Source organism: Miniopterus natalensis, chromosome 10 (assembly GCF_054644295.1).
Source record: "Miniopterus natalensis isolate mMinNat1 chromosome 10, mMinNat1.hap1, whole genome shotgun sequence".
In the NCBI taxonomy this organism is placed as follows: domain Eukaryota; kingdom Metazoa; phylum Chordata; class Mammalia; order Chiroptera; family Miniopteridae; genus Miniopterus; species Miniopterus natalensis.
In genome coordinates, this window is record NC_142090.1 from 9,023,415 (window position 1) to 9,036,757 (window position 13,343).

Consider the following 13,343-nt stretch of genomic DNA (forward strand, 5'->3'; position numbering starts at 1 on the left):
AGTCAGAATCTGCCTACTCTGTAACCTGAGAGTGGTACATATTGATGCAGTGATGTGTGGTTCTGCCCTCTAATCTGTGTGACAAGAGCTTGTCGTCATAACTCCAGCAGGCAAACATGCTTGGGCCTCGTTGGCCAGCTGGGACTCTTAGGGTTGGCCACTTTCAGAAACAAGTTCTCTACAACAGTTAACAGGGTCACAGTTTAATGGAAAGTTCAAAATGGCATTTACACATCAGGTATCTGGTTCAGTTCCTTACTATCCTTCCACCCTCCATGAAAATATTTTATTCATGTGGCTGGGTCTTTTTTTTTCTCTCTCTTACCTTCTTTTAGGTATTTTTTGTTATTTCATTTTGTTCTCTCCACTAGTTTGGAAGTTATACATTGTGTTACTATATTTTTTTAAAGGCTGCACTAGAAATGACAACATGTGTTCTTCACTTAGGTATAAGTCAACTTTTTGCCCTCCTGTTAACTAATATAAGGACCTTTATATAATTTATTCCATTTCCTTTTCTCTTGACTTATATATTTTTTAATTTAATGAGGCACTGTTATTTTGTACTGTGAACGTTTCATTAAATTTACTTACTTTCTTACCACTTTCTTTGTCCTTTCAAATTTTCTTAGATGAAGATCTGTTGGAAAACTGGGTTTTTTTTGTTGGTTTGTTTGTTTTGTTTTGTTGGGTGTTGGCATTTATTCATCTGTGTTTTTTAAAATTTATTTTTTCCATCACCATTTATTCCCTCTATGCCTTCTTCTGCCTCCACTGCCCCCCTCACTGCAATCACCACACTGTTGTCCATGAGTTCTCTCTTTTTTGCTCAGTCCTCCCCGCTACCCCCAAACACACACACCAGAGTTGTCTGCTTTTGAGTCTATCTTTGAGTCTGTCTCTATTTTCTTGGTGGTTCAGTTTGTTCATTAAATTCCACATATGAGTATAATGATATGGTACTTGTTTTTCTGTAACTGGCTTATTTCACTTAGCCTAATGTTCTCCTGGTCCATCCACGCTGTCCCAAAAGGTAAAATTTCCCTCCTTTTACGGCAGAGTAGTGTTCCGTTGTGTAAATGTACCACAGCTTTTTTATCCACTCATCTACTGATGGACACTTGGGCTGCTTCCAAGTCTTGGTTGTTGGAAATAAGGCTGCAATGAACATAGGGGTACATATATTCTTTTGAATTAGTGTTTCAGGTTTCTTGGGATAAGTTCCCAGAAGTAGAATCTCTGGATCATAAGGCAGTTCCATTTTTAATTTTTTGAGGTGACTCCATACTGCTTTCCACAGTGGCTGTACCAATCTGCATTCCCACCAACACTGCACAAGGTTTCCCTTTTCTCCACATTCTTGCCAACACTTGTTGTTTGTTGATTTATTGATGATAGCAATTCGGACAGGTGTGAGGTGATATCTCCCTGTGGTTTTAATTTGCATCTCTCTGATGATTAGTGAGGTTGAGCATCTTTCCATATGTTTATTGGCCATCTGTATGTCCTCTTTGGAGAAGTGTCTGCTCAGGTCTTTTGCCCATTTTTTAATTGGATTATTTGTTTTTTTGGTGCTGACTTTTATAAGTTCTTTATAAATTTTGGATATTAATCTCTTATCAGATGTATCATTGGCAGATATGTTCTCCCATTCAGTGGGTTGTCTTTTCATTTTGTTGATGGTTTCTTTTACTGTAGGAAAACTTTGTTTTGTTTAAATATGTCTTTATTTTGCCCTCAATATTGAAAGATATTTTCACTAGGTATAGAATTTTGGGTTGTAAATATTTTCTCTTAGAACATTGATGCTGTCATTCCACCGTCCTCTGGTTTTCATTGCTGCTCCTGAGAAATCAGCTGTAAGGTTTTTTAAAAATATGTCTTTATTGATTTCAGAGAGAGAAAAGGAAGGGGAGAGAGATAGAAACATCAATGATGAGAGAGTCATTGATTGGCTCCCTCCTGCATGCCCTCTGCTGGGGATCGAGCCTGCAACCCAGGCATGTGCCCTGGCTGGGAATCAACCTCAATCTCCTGGATCATAGGTTGATGCTCAACCGCAGAGCCATGCTGGCTAGACTCAGCTGTCAGTTTAACTGGCACTTCTTTGCTTGAATCACCCTTTTCTTTCTTCTGGTTACTTTTAAGATTTTTTGTTTGTCTTGGTGTTATAGATTCTCACTATGGTATGTCTCTGTATGTGTTTTAATTTTCCTGTTGGAGATTCTTTGGGCTTCTTAATCCTATGAGTTGGTGAATCTCATTAGTTTTCTTTGAAGATTGCCTTCATCCTGTTCTCTGTCCTCTCTTTGGATTTCGGTTAGGTTCTGACCAGATTCAGGCCTTCTGACTCCCTTCTCCATATCTTAGCTTCTTCCCCATATTTTCCATCTCCTTATTGCTCTGGGCCATATTCTGGGGAATTTTATTTCCCACATCATTCAGTTCACTCATTGTCTCTTCAGGTGGTTTGATCTGCTAGTAAGCATGTCCGTTGAACTTTTACTATCAAGGATTGTATTTTTTATTTCTAGAAGTTCTGTTTGGTTCTTTTTCAGATCCTCCAGGTCATTTTATAGTTTTCTGTTCCTTGCATATGTTTTTAGTTTGTCTTTTATTTCTTTAAACATAGAAATAATAGTTGTTTTATACTGTGTCTGATAATTTTAGCAACTTCTTTGTGGGCCTGTTTCTGGCTGATTCTTGCTCATGGGAGCTACCTTGCTTAATTATTTTAAACTGTACTATTTTCCTAGGAATAGTATTTGTGAGAATTCTTTGAGGCTTAGGATGAAAGTCTCATGCCAGCAGAAACAGAAGGTAGATCTAGTATAGGAAGAAAAGAGCACTCTGAAACTGAGTAGCAGTGATTTAGAATTAGTTTCCCAATCCTTGTTCCTAAACCCTTTGGGCCACATGTCTTTTAGAACTCAGTTTTTATTTATTTTTAGTTTTAGAAAGATCATGTGCTGCTTGTATTGTGTGACACCCTGTAATTAATATTTCTGCAGTAAAAAATATGCATAGTCACTTTAAGATAGATATATAGAGACCACAAGTACCCTCTGGCAGTTCAAGTCAAATTTCTATTGCCAAATGAATTTTGACATTAGTTTTATGTTTTTATATACCAGATACCCCTCTTTAAGGCTATTTGTAATACTAATTCAGAGCTCTTTGAATTTCAAAATCATGGATAAGGGTCTGTGTGTGTTGCTTTAATCATATTCTCTCTCCCTTATGTGCAGGAGTTGGGATATAGGTGAGAAATGGATCCCCTAGGCCTCATTGTTTCAGTTTAGGCAAAGGGGAAAGTGCTCTCACAAGGTGGATAGTGTGCTCATGTGCTTCCTCTCCTCCCTGCTTTTACAAAATGAGATGCTGAGACTCGAAACGGGTGGTATTGGCTAGTGGAGGCCACCTGTGACAGTCTGCTTGCGTTTGAGAACTAAATGTCTTAATGTTTTTGTTTACATATTGTAGCAGTGCCAAGTTTCAAGGCCCAAAGAGCATCCCGGACCATTGGGACCCCTCAGCCTTGCCGGACCCCGGCTTTAAGGTATAGGACTCACATTGCCTTGGGCTGGGGAAGAGTGTTCTTTAAAGTAGGTGAGTATGAGTGACTGTGTTGTTTTCTTCACCACTGAAGAAACTGTGAGTCCAGGGCTTGTGAGGGAGAAGGGAAGAGGTATGTGTGGGGTTATTTTTTCAGGTCTTGGGGATTTTAAGGCTAGAGACCACAGGAGATGGCTGTGGTCCATGGTATTATGGATGGAGGACAATGAGCTGGAAATTTTCCAGGAAGGAGCTTAAGAGTTGGGCTCAGCCAATTATATTAATTTTACTAAGTAAGAAAAGGAAAAGAAACCACTGAGTATGATGAGTGACATCTAGAGGGAAAATTTCTGTTGGAATGTGCTATATAATGGAATACAAGAGAAGGAACACTCAATTCAGCAGCTCCTTTAGGGCTTGTCAGATTTTGGGAGCTGCACTGAATTCAGTAGAGTACTTAGGCCAAGGTCTGCCCCACTCAAACTGGCCTCTGATGGCTGACTTCATGCCAAGCATGTTGCAAACCAGCTTTTACAACTGACTGTCACTGCCCTGGAAGGACTCATCTTTTTGAGCTGTACAAAGCTTGTACAGGCAAGACGGGTGACAAGTGGGGTAAGTTGACAGCAGCACTCAGATGTCAGAGGATGAGGCGATCTTATTGAGATCAGGGAAGGCAGCACTGGCTCCACATCTAAACAGTGACTGGTGCTTGTACAGGCAGAGGTGGGAGAACATAAGGGTTGATGGGAACTGCATGTGAAGCAGCCCAGGTCAGGACATGGGGTGTCAGGTGTGTCTTGGATGGAGAGTGTGCATAGACATGGGGAGTAGGAGAGAGGTCAGGGCTGTGCTATGCAGCGCCTTGGTCATGGAGTTGATCAGCAGCCATGACAGGTATGGGAACCCATGAGGATCTCATCTGGAAGGGACAGGGCTGTTTTTCATACTTAAGGAAGAGGAGCTTGGCGGCTTCTATGAGGTGGGAGCAGGGAAACCAGAGTCAGGATTTGGGTTGCAGAAGACCCATGAATACGCATGCCAGACTCTGAACATTTAGGGTCTTTGGGGTGGTGGTGAAGTGGTTATTATAAGGCTCTACTAGGGGTAGGGGAAGGGGATGGTAGAGAGACTCCCCAGAGATCCCCACTTTGTCTATCACTGGGTCAAGCCTTATGGCACTGGGAACAGGGAGGCTGATTATATGGTCCAGGCTGCAAATGCAAGAATTTGTGCATTGTCACTCTGTATGACAGTCAGCTGCTCTTGGTCAGGGGCCCCTTTCAGCCCATTAGAAGTGCTGTTTCCTAGAGCAAGGGGCTAAGGAAGAGGCAAGCTCAGCTGGGAGGGATGCAGTGGCCATGTTCCAGAGTTGCCATGTGCCTGTCTGCCAGCCTGGCCCTTCCGTCAGAGCTTGTGGTGTGGGACATTCACACAATGCTGCTGCCCATGACAGCGTTTGTCCCTTCTAACCTAATGTGTGCCTTCCACATTTATTGACACTGACTCTGTGCGCTTTTGGACTGTGTTGTCTGCCTTGTGTGGGGTCAGAAGAGCAGAGACGTCCTGGGGATACCTAGAATGGTGCTGATGCAAACATCACATACCTGTCCTTCAGGCAGTTTTCACAGTGAACACAAATTGCACACATTTTGTGCCTGGAGAGATTGGCCCTCGGGACAAAGGGCAGAGTGGTAATCACCGTCTGGGCTTGCTTCTGCAGTTCTAGCATTTTATGAGTAGCCTTGGGAAGAGATTGATCTATATTCTACACTTTGATGATAACATAATAAAAATGTTTGCCTCTTGCAGTTGATCACCCTCCATTCTTTCTCAGAAGAATATCAGAAGGTATACAGTCTCTTTAACAATACGCTGCCCTACTACTTTGTTGAGAAGATTGAGCGAGTCCAGAACCTGGCTCTCTGGGAAGTCTACCAGTGGTACGTCAGGGGCTCACTCTCGGCAGGCTGGTGACCGTGTCCCCTCACACCTGTATATAGTAGGCTAGCTGCTTACCAAACGTGCCCTGGGCTTCAGGGACAATCCCAGATAGCAGCCACTGCTTGCCCAGTGCTGCTGGAATTGGGAACTGTGTCCCTGTTTTCTTATCTCATCATCTTTATAGCTTAGTGCCATATGTCCCATCAGAGAGGAGGGGACTGAGGCTTCCATAGTGACAAAGCCACCACTTGTATTCTGCCCTAAAAATTGACAGGATGGTTCAGTATAAATCCTTTGGAGAATATAAAGCTATTGTCCTGACAGCCAGAGAGCAGGGGCCTCATTTTTGTGCCTGAGGACCAGCATGTTCTTGCGCAGTTGTCCACGTGGGGAGGAGATTTGCAGCAGGTCACCATGGCAGGCCTGGGGCCGGAGCAGTCTCATCTGTGCTGTGGGCCCAGTGATGAAATCCAGGTAACTTATGGGAGAGGGGAGACAGATGGCTCCCCACTGAGCAGCATCCTCAAGCTCCCCTGGATAAGCTCCACAAGGAAGCAGGGTGGTAAGGACGAAGCAAGCCTGTCTTCCCAAGGCTGGTCTGCTTTGGGAGTTCACGTTGCTGCTGGAGGCCTAGATCTGTTCAGGGAAAGGCTTCCCTCTGCTTTCATGCAGGTCTGTGTTCTACCTTTCCTCTCTCTGGCCCATGGCTGGAGTCTCATGGACCTGGATCGATGTCTCCTGGCCTCATGACACTTCTGATAAAATGTGTTTTCTTGGGTCTGGTGGCCTGCATTTGGTGGCCCTCTGTCTCTAGCACACATTTCTCTCCTGTGATTCTAGGCAAAAAGGGCAGATGCAGAAGAAAAATGGAGGGAAGGCGGTGGATGAGAGGCAGCTGTTCCATGGTACCAAGTCCAATATTGTTGACGCCATCTGCCAGCAGAATTTTGATTGGCGAATTTGTGGTCTTAATGGCACTTCCTATGGCAAAGGTAAGGGTGAGGGCAACCTCTACCGGCAGAACCTTGCTGCATTGTCCAGGGCCCAGGATACCGTTTTAAAGCAATTGATAGTGGGGAGGCCAGTGTAAGCTGATAAGCTGGTTCATACTTAGTGAGGAATGGCCCTGGCTATCTGTGGGGATGCCCAGCCATTGATACTCTTCTTCTCACTCGTCTGTGTGCAACCAAGAGCCTGACCCAAGGGTTAGCATGAGTGGTCCTGCCTTAGGCTGGGGTTTTGCTTCCCTGAGAGATGGGCCTGTGTCTGTGTGTAGTGGAGACTTCGGGAGATGGTGAGCATGAGTCGGGAGAGGAAAGGGGATGTCTGCTCAACCCTGTGCCTGTGCTATTTTGTAAGACTAGAAATCTGAACACCTCAGATACACTCATGTAAATATGCCATTCTAGTTATATAGTGCGTTATCTGAGTGTTTTTCCGTCTCTTGGTTATTTTTAAATTTATTTGGAAATAATTTCAAACTCAGGAATAATGCAAGAATAATATTTTAAAAGAACTGCATACATTTATGTAGATTCATCTGTTTTAATATTTTGCCATATTGGCATTATCACCCCCCCCTCCATTTTTTTCTGAACCATTGTAAGTAGGTGGCATATATCATACTCCTTCACCTTTTAATATCTCCTATGAAAAAGAACATCTGTCATCACAACATGGTTCCTAAATTGAAAACATTTCATAATGATTTCATAATCAGCGGTCCCTGTTTCAGTTGTCAGTTAGCCTTAACCCAATGTGATGATTATGGGGTCAGGATGGACAAGAGCCAGTGGAAGATTGCGAACTCAGATGTGTAGGTTGCAGCTTCCAGATCAGGTTCCTGTTGAACGGGGTTCATAATTCTTTGCACTGGGCTGCCGGTGTTTGTAGAGTGGTTCCATGTATGAGATCTTGGTCACTTTCCACACCAACCTTATGAGGTTTGGTGTGTCCCCTGATGCCCTTCACGAGGGAAAGCTGGAGAAAGAGGGAGAATGGAGGGAGATGTGGTGACGGAGGAACAGGGGCCATCAGCATTGCCTTGTTGGCAGGATGCTGCAGCCTCTCCCCCACCTCACCCACACCCCTACCTGCAGCTCTCCTGGTGCTCAACTAAGTCTGTGTATGTCCTTGCAGGGAGCTACTTTGCCCGAGATGCCGCGTATTCCCACCACTACTGCAAATCCGACTCAAAGCTCTACACGATGTTCCTGGCGCGGGTGCTGGTGGGCGAGTTCACCCGAGGCAGTGCCACCTTTGTCCGCCCCCCAGCTAAGGAGGACCAGGGCAGTGTCTTCTATGACAGCTGTGTGAACAGCATGTCCGATCCTTCTATCTTCGTGATCTTTGAGAAACACCAAGTCTACCCAGAGTACATCATCCAGTACACCTCCAGCAAACCCCTGGCTGGGACCTCCACCCTGCTCTCTCTGGCGTCCTTGTTTGGTATCCGGCAGTGAGCACAGGAGGATGCATTTCATGTATTTCATGTGTCTTCCTTGAAACAGCTATTTGGGAAAGTTTTTGTTTTTTGTTTTTTATAACGAAGCTTTTAATGAACTGTTTAACATTGACTTCTCAATGAAGTTACGTTCTTAATCTCTCAGTGATGGTAGTTTTCTGTTTTAAGGCACTTTTGAGCTTAATGTGGGCTAACCAGTAGTGATTGTAGGTGAGCCCGTTACTGCTTTTTACTAGGCTAAGTTTTATTTTTTACTCATTTTGTTGACTTTGCTACTGATTGGCACCAGGCACAGAGTTTCTAGATACTATTTTACAAATTGGTTTTAATTCTTAATAATTTCTGTCTATCTCTAGTGATTTGTTTTTTCAGGGTCTCGGCATGTTGTTTTATTTTCTGTCAGAATGATACAGTGACCTATGGTACAGGAAAACCTGCCTTGTGGCTTAGGGAGTTGCAGTCATTGTGTCTATTGCTCTGGTTCTAATCCAGGCAGCTCTTCTGCTGCTTCTCGTATGCTTCTGGCATTGGAATTGTCCATGTATCAGGCTGTCAGACAAGTGGCTACTGTGAGGTGTCATTGAGTCCCTGCTGGTTTCCCTTTGTTATGGGCCTGGCTCGTGAATGCTCATCCCAGCATCTCCTAAGCATACTGGACATTCTCTGAATATGGGTTTTATGTCTTTATGGGATTTGAATACTTGTGCTGCAAATGTCACAATAGAGTATGGAAATAAAATAATATTTATCTCCAGTGGTTGACGACTGAAGCCTGTTCTTCAACATCATACATTGAGTTCCTGCTGGGTACAGGCACTTTTCTGGATGTTGGAATATAACAGGGCCCCTGCTGCTGGCCTCGGGGGTGCTGTATGGAGATTTGTCATGAAGCTGATGAAGCTGAAGGTTAAGTGCCCCTCATTTACTGAAGTCCCTTCCACATGCCTAGGAGGGGCCCCAGCTATACGGCCACATGATCATACATTTTGGTTAAATTTGCAAGAGTTACATCTTGGTATTTTTTTCTTTCCGTCAACTCATACAAGTTCCAAGCCCCGCAAAGCCCAGAATCACTGTTGAACAGACTGTGTTGTGGACATGGAGGAGGCAGGTGTGTCCTGTGTGTGTTCTCTACACACAGTGGGTTATGGAGTCTCTGCTAGGTACTAGCTGGCCCTGGTCCAGGGGCAGAGGGGCTGGCAGGGTTGCTCCATGTTATGAGGCTGGCTGCCCCTTCCCAGGTGCTGTACCCATTGGCCTCTGAGTTTAGTCCTCAGTAGCAGGCCTCCTCACCTGCACCCTTCTTCTCCCCACCTTCCTAATACAATGTGTTCACTCTGCACAATGCCTCCAATTCAGTTGGTTTGTCCTGTAGTTGTCAGATCCAAGCTGTTTTTCCATCCTTAGGGCAGGGGTAGAGAGTGATCTGGAACTTTACACAGGTCAGCTAATCAGGCCAGAAGAAAACTGAGTTAAACGGCCAGGAAAATGATGCAATGACAATGCCACCTTGTTCACCAGCAGGACCTAGTTGTGTATGGTATCATTTTCCGAGCCCCCCAGATATTTTCCCCACATTCTGACTAATCTTGAAACTACATTGCTTTTTAATTAGGTCACTGATCCTACTACCATGTAGGTGGGGGGCTCGAGGGGTGTCAGAGAACCATTAAACAGGTGCTTGCCTGCTGTTTTTTTGAAAAAATTATCTATTGATTTTATTTTTTATTTATTTTTTTAACTATATCTTTATTGATTTCAGAGAGAGGAAAGGAGAGGGAGAGAGAGAGAGAAACATCAATGATGAGAGTCATTGATCGAGCCCACAACCCGGGCATGTGCCCTGACCAGGAATCGAACCCCGATCGCCTGGATCCTAGGTCGATGCTCAACAGCTGAGCCACACCCAGCCGGGCTCTATTGATTTTAGAGAGAGAGAGGAAGGGAGAGAGAGAGAAGAATAGGTTATTCTACTTACTTATGCATTCATTGGTTGATTCTTGTATGCTCCCTGATGGGATGGAACCTACAACGTTGGTGTATTGGGACGATGCTCTAACCAACTGAGCTACCCGGCCTGGGCTGCCAGCTCAATCTTAAATGTAGATATACTGATCCCATGCTTTTTATTTTTTTAAATTTTTAATTTTTTAAAAATTTATTGTTGAGAGTATTACAGGTGTCCATTTTCCCCCCAATTGACCCCCTCCACTTTGCTCCCACCCCCTCCCCAGGCCTTCACCCTATTATTGACTGTGTCCATGGGCTATGCATATATGCATATAACTTCTTTGGTTAGTCTCTTCCCACCCTCTATCCCCCTTCCCTCTTTCTTCTGAAGTATGATCGATCGCCTGTTGCATGCATCAATGTCTCTGGCTCTATTTAGTTCGTGAGATTCTTTTGTTCATTAGCTGCTTCTTAAAGACCCTTCAGCTTTTCCTGTAGTGCTGGTCTGGTGGTGATGAACTCCTTTAGCTTTTCCTTATCTGAGAAGCTCTTTATCTGACCTTCAGTTCTAAATGATAGCTTTGCTGGGTAGAGCAATCTTGGTTGTAGTTCCATGTTTTTCATCACTTTGAATATTTCTTGCTACTCTCTTTCACTGGCCTGCAAAGTTTCTGTTGAGAAATCAGCTGACAGTCCTATGGGTGCTCCCTTGTAGGTAACTAACTGCTTTTCTCTTGCTGTTTTTAAGATTCTCTCTTTGTCTTTAACCGTTGGCATTTTAATTATGATGTGTCTTGCTGTGGGCCTCTTTGGGTTCCTCTTGTTTGGGACCCCCTGCTTCCTGACTTGTAATTCTATTTCTTTCCCCAAGTAGGGGAAGTTTTCTGTAATTACTTTTTCAAATAAGTCAATTTCTTGCTCTCCTTTCTCTCCTTCTGGCACCCCAGTAATACGAATGTTGGGTCTCTTGGAGTTATCCCAGAGGCTCCTTATGCTATCTTTATATTTCTGGATTCTTTTTTCTTTCTGCTCTTCTGGTTGGGTGTTTTTTGTTTCCTCATGTTCCAAATTTCTGATTTGATTCTCAGTGTCCTGTACTCTACTGTTGATTCCCTGTAAATTATTATTCATTTCAGTTCCTGTGGCCTTCATTTCAAATTGGTACTTTATTATGTTATCGATTTTCTCAGTTATTTCCCTAATAGTCTGCTTAAACATCCTTATAAACAAAATTCTGAACTCTGTATCTGTTAGCTTGCTTGGATCTATTTAATTTAGTTCCTCTTCTAGAGATTTCTTCTGTTCTTTCCTTTGTGACACACTTCTTTGCCTCCGCATTTTGGCTGCTTCCAGGTGTTTGTTTCTATGTATTAGGTAGAGCTGCTATGTCTCCTGGAATTTGTAGAGTGGCTTTGTATAGTAGGTGTCCTGTAGGGTCCCGTGGCTCAGCCTCCCCAGTCCCCTGAGCTGGGCCTTCTAGGTGCTCCCCTGTGTGGGCTGTGTGCTCTGACCTGTTGTAGTTGAGTCTTGGTTGCTGTTGGCGTCACTGGGAGGAATTGACCTCCAGGCCAATCGGCTGTGAGGACCAGCTGCAGGTACAGCCAAAGAGCTGCTGTGCTGGAGACACCCCTGTGGAGCAGGATTTACTTCAGTGGAGGTTCGGTGTTCACCAAGTGCGCCCTTTGAGTGTGTCCCTCGTGGATGTGGTAGGGTTGTAATCCAGCGTGCACCAGGTGCACTGTCTCTGGGGCCTCTGGGGAGGTGCACAGTCAGCCTCTGCCAGTGCCTTGCCCAGGGCCACCCAGCATGAGCTACACAGCAAACCGTAGTTGGCTGCTCCTTGTCCTGGGCTTGGAGATGCCCAGGAGAGGCCAAGCTGTGAGCCAGTGCAGCTGCCGCTAGTGCCAGGCCTGGGGCCGCTTATCAAGCCGTGTGGGGCAGCTGCTGCTTGTTTGAGAGATTTTAGGAAAGTCGTAAGCATGAGGCTGGAGAGGCCACTTGCACAGAAAAGCCCCTGGAAATGGCCTGGATGAGCCTGCAGGTGGGGAGGGCGGGGCCTCCGGGAATCACGGGGCGGGGCCAAAGGGGTGAGTCAGGTGCTAGCGATTCAAATATGGTGCCTGCCTGCCGGCTGTGTGCGGGGAGGGCTCTCCAAAGGAGCAATGGCCTCTGCCAGCTCTTCTGCCTGGGAGGAAGCTGCCCCTCCAGCTCTCGCCCTGACTTCAGGCAGGTTAGTTCCTCCCCAGTGTCCCAGGTTCCTTTCAAGCTGCTGCCCAGCGCTGGGGCTCAGAGGGAGCCCTGCGCGGGCCCTTTAAGAGGCACTGCCTGGGGCTCCCGCACCCTCCTCGACCCTCAGCGACAGTCCCCGCTAGTTTTCACGGCCCGAAGTTGGAGGACTTCTCTTCTGGGCCCTGGAGCCCTAGGCTGGGGGCTGCTGTGGGGCTGGGACCCCTCGCTCTGGGAAACTCCCACCACCAATATGTCCTCCCGGGTTTACCCACGGCAGCGGGTGTGGGCCTGCAGCCGAGTCTGCGTGATTCAGCCCCAATCCGCCCATGTCTCCACCCTTCCTACTGCTCTCGGTGCTTCTTCAGTCCCTCCCATGCTTTTTAACCATCTGGCTGATGGGAGCTGAGGAGTGGGAAGCAGGAATGGTCTGTTTGGGAATGTTGGTGGGAAGGATGGCAAGAGGAACCTGGAATGGGAGATCAGATGCTCCAGAGAGTCAAGTGAGCTGTGAAGACTGAAGACACCAGGGATTTGCTGACCTTTGAGAAACCAAGTTAGGAAGAGTAACTAGTTGGATTGGAAATTCAACAGGAATGGGGTCCACGAGGCTAGGTTGTAGGGTGGGGGTTGGGGGGAGCTGTTACTGTGGACAGGAGGGGATGGGCATTGTGATGGGAAAAAATCAAAATGACAAGTGTGTGTGTGATAGTCAAGAAATTGTCCTGAGGGCCCAGCTGAGATATAGCTGAAGGGTTTTGTGGAGGACCTTGTCAGTACTGCTTCCTGCCATTTCGCCCCATGTTGGTGTTGGGTGTGAACAGTGGCATTTAAACAGGGCTAGGGGATGTGGGTTGAAACAGTGTAAGGGCTGGGAGTCCAGCAATTCTAGCACATTAGGAAGCCTCACTGCTCTGTCTGGAGATGGTGACCACCTGGATGGAGAAGGTGAGGGAAGCTAACAGAGCTGATGGGCTGGGGGTGCCAGGTGCAGACGTGTACCTCAAGTAGGAAGCCAGGTGCACAGCTGGGCCCTTCTGCAGGATGAGGTTCTATGATGGCCATGGGACGTCAGGGACTGGGGGAGACAGGTGGGGCAGTCAGAGGAGGTAGATGGGTTACTAGGAATGGGAATGGATAGCTTTTCCCAGTGAGTCTGAGCCTTAGGCTGGGCATCTCGAAGGGGCTGGGTTCCAGAGATGAG

General features: G+C 45.9%; 1 protein-coding gene across 1 annotated transcript in view; it reads left to right on the top strand.

The window, feature by feature from the left end:
• The window catches only part of PARP12 (poly(ADP-ribose) polymerase family member 12), a 38,238-nt gene extending 29,533 nt beyond the window's left edge, over positions 1–8,705 (top strand). Inside the window, exons 9-12 of the mRNA XM_016205061.2 lie at positions 3,484–3,559; positions 5,368–5,498; positions 6,340–6,491; positions 7,639–8,705. Of these exons, the coding sequence (XP_016060547.2) occupies positions 3,484–3,559; positions 5,368–5,498; positions 6,340–6,491; positions 7,639–7,961 (682 nt within the window). The 3' untranslated portion in view covers positions 7,962–8,705. The remainder of the gene's footprint in view (positions 1–3,483; positions 3,560–5,367; positions 5,499–6,339; positions 6,492–7,638) is intronic.
• The last annotated feature ends 4,638 nt before the right edge of the window (positions 8,706–13,343 follow it).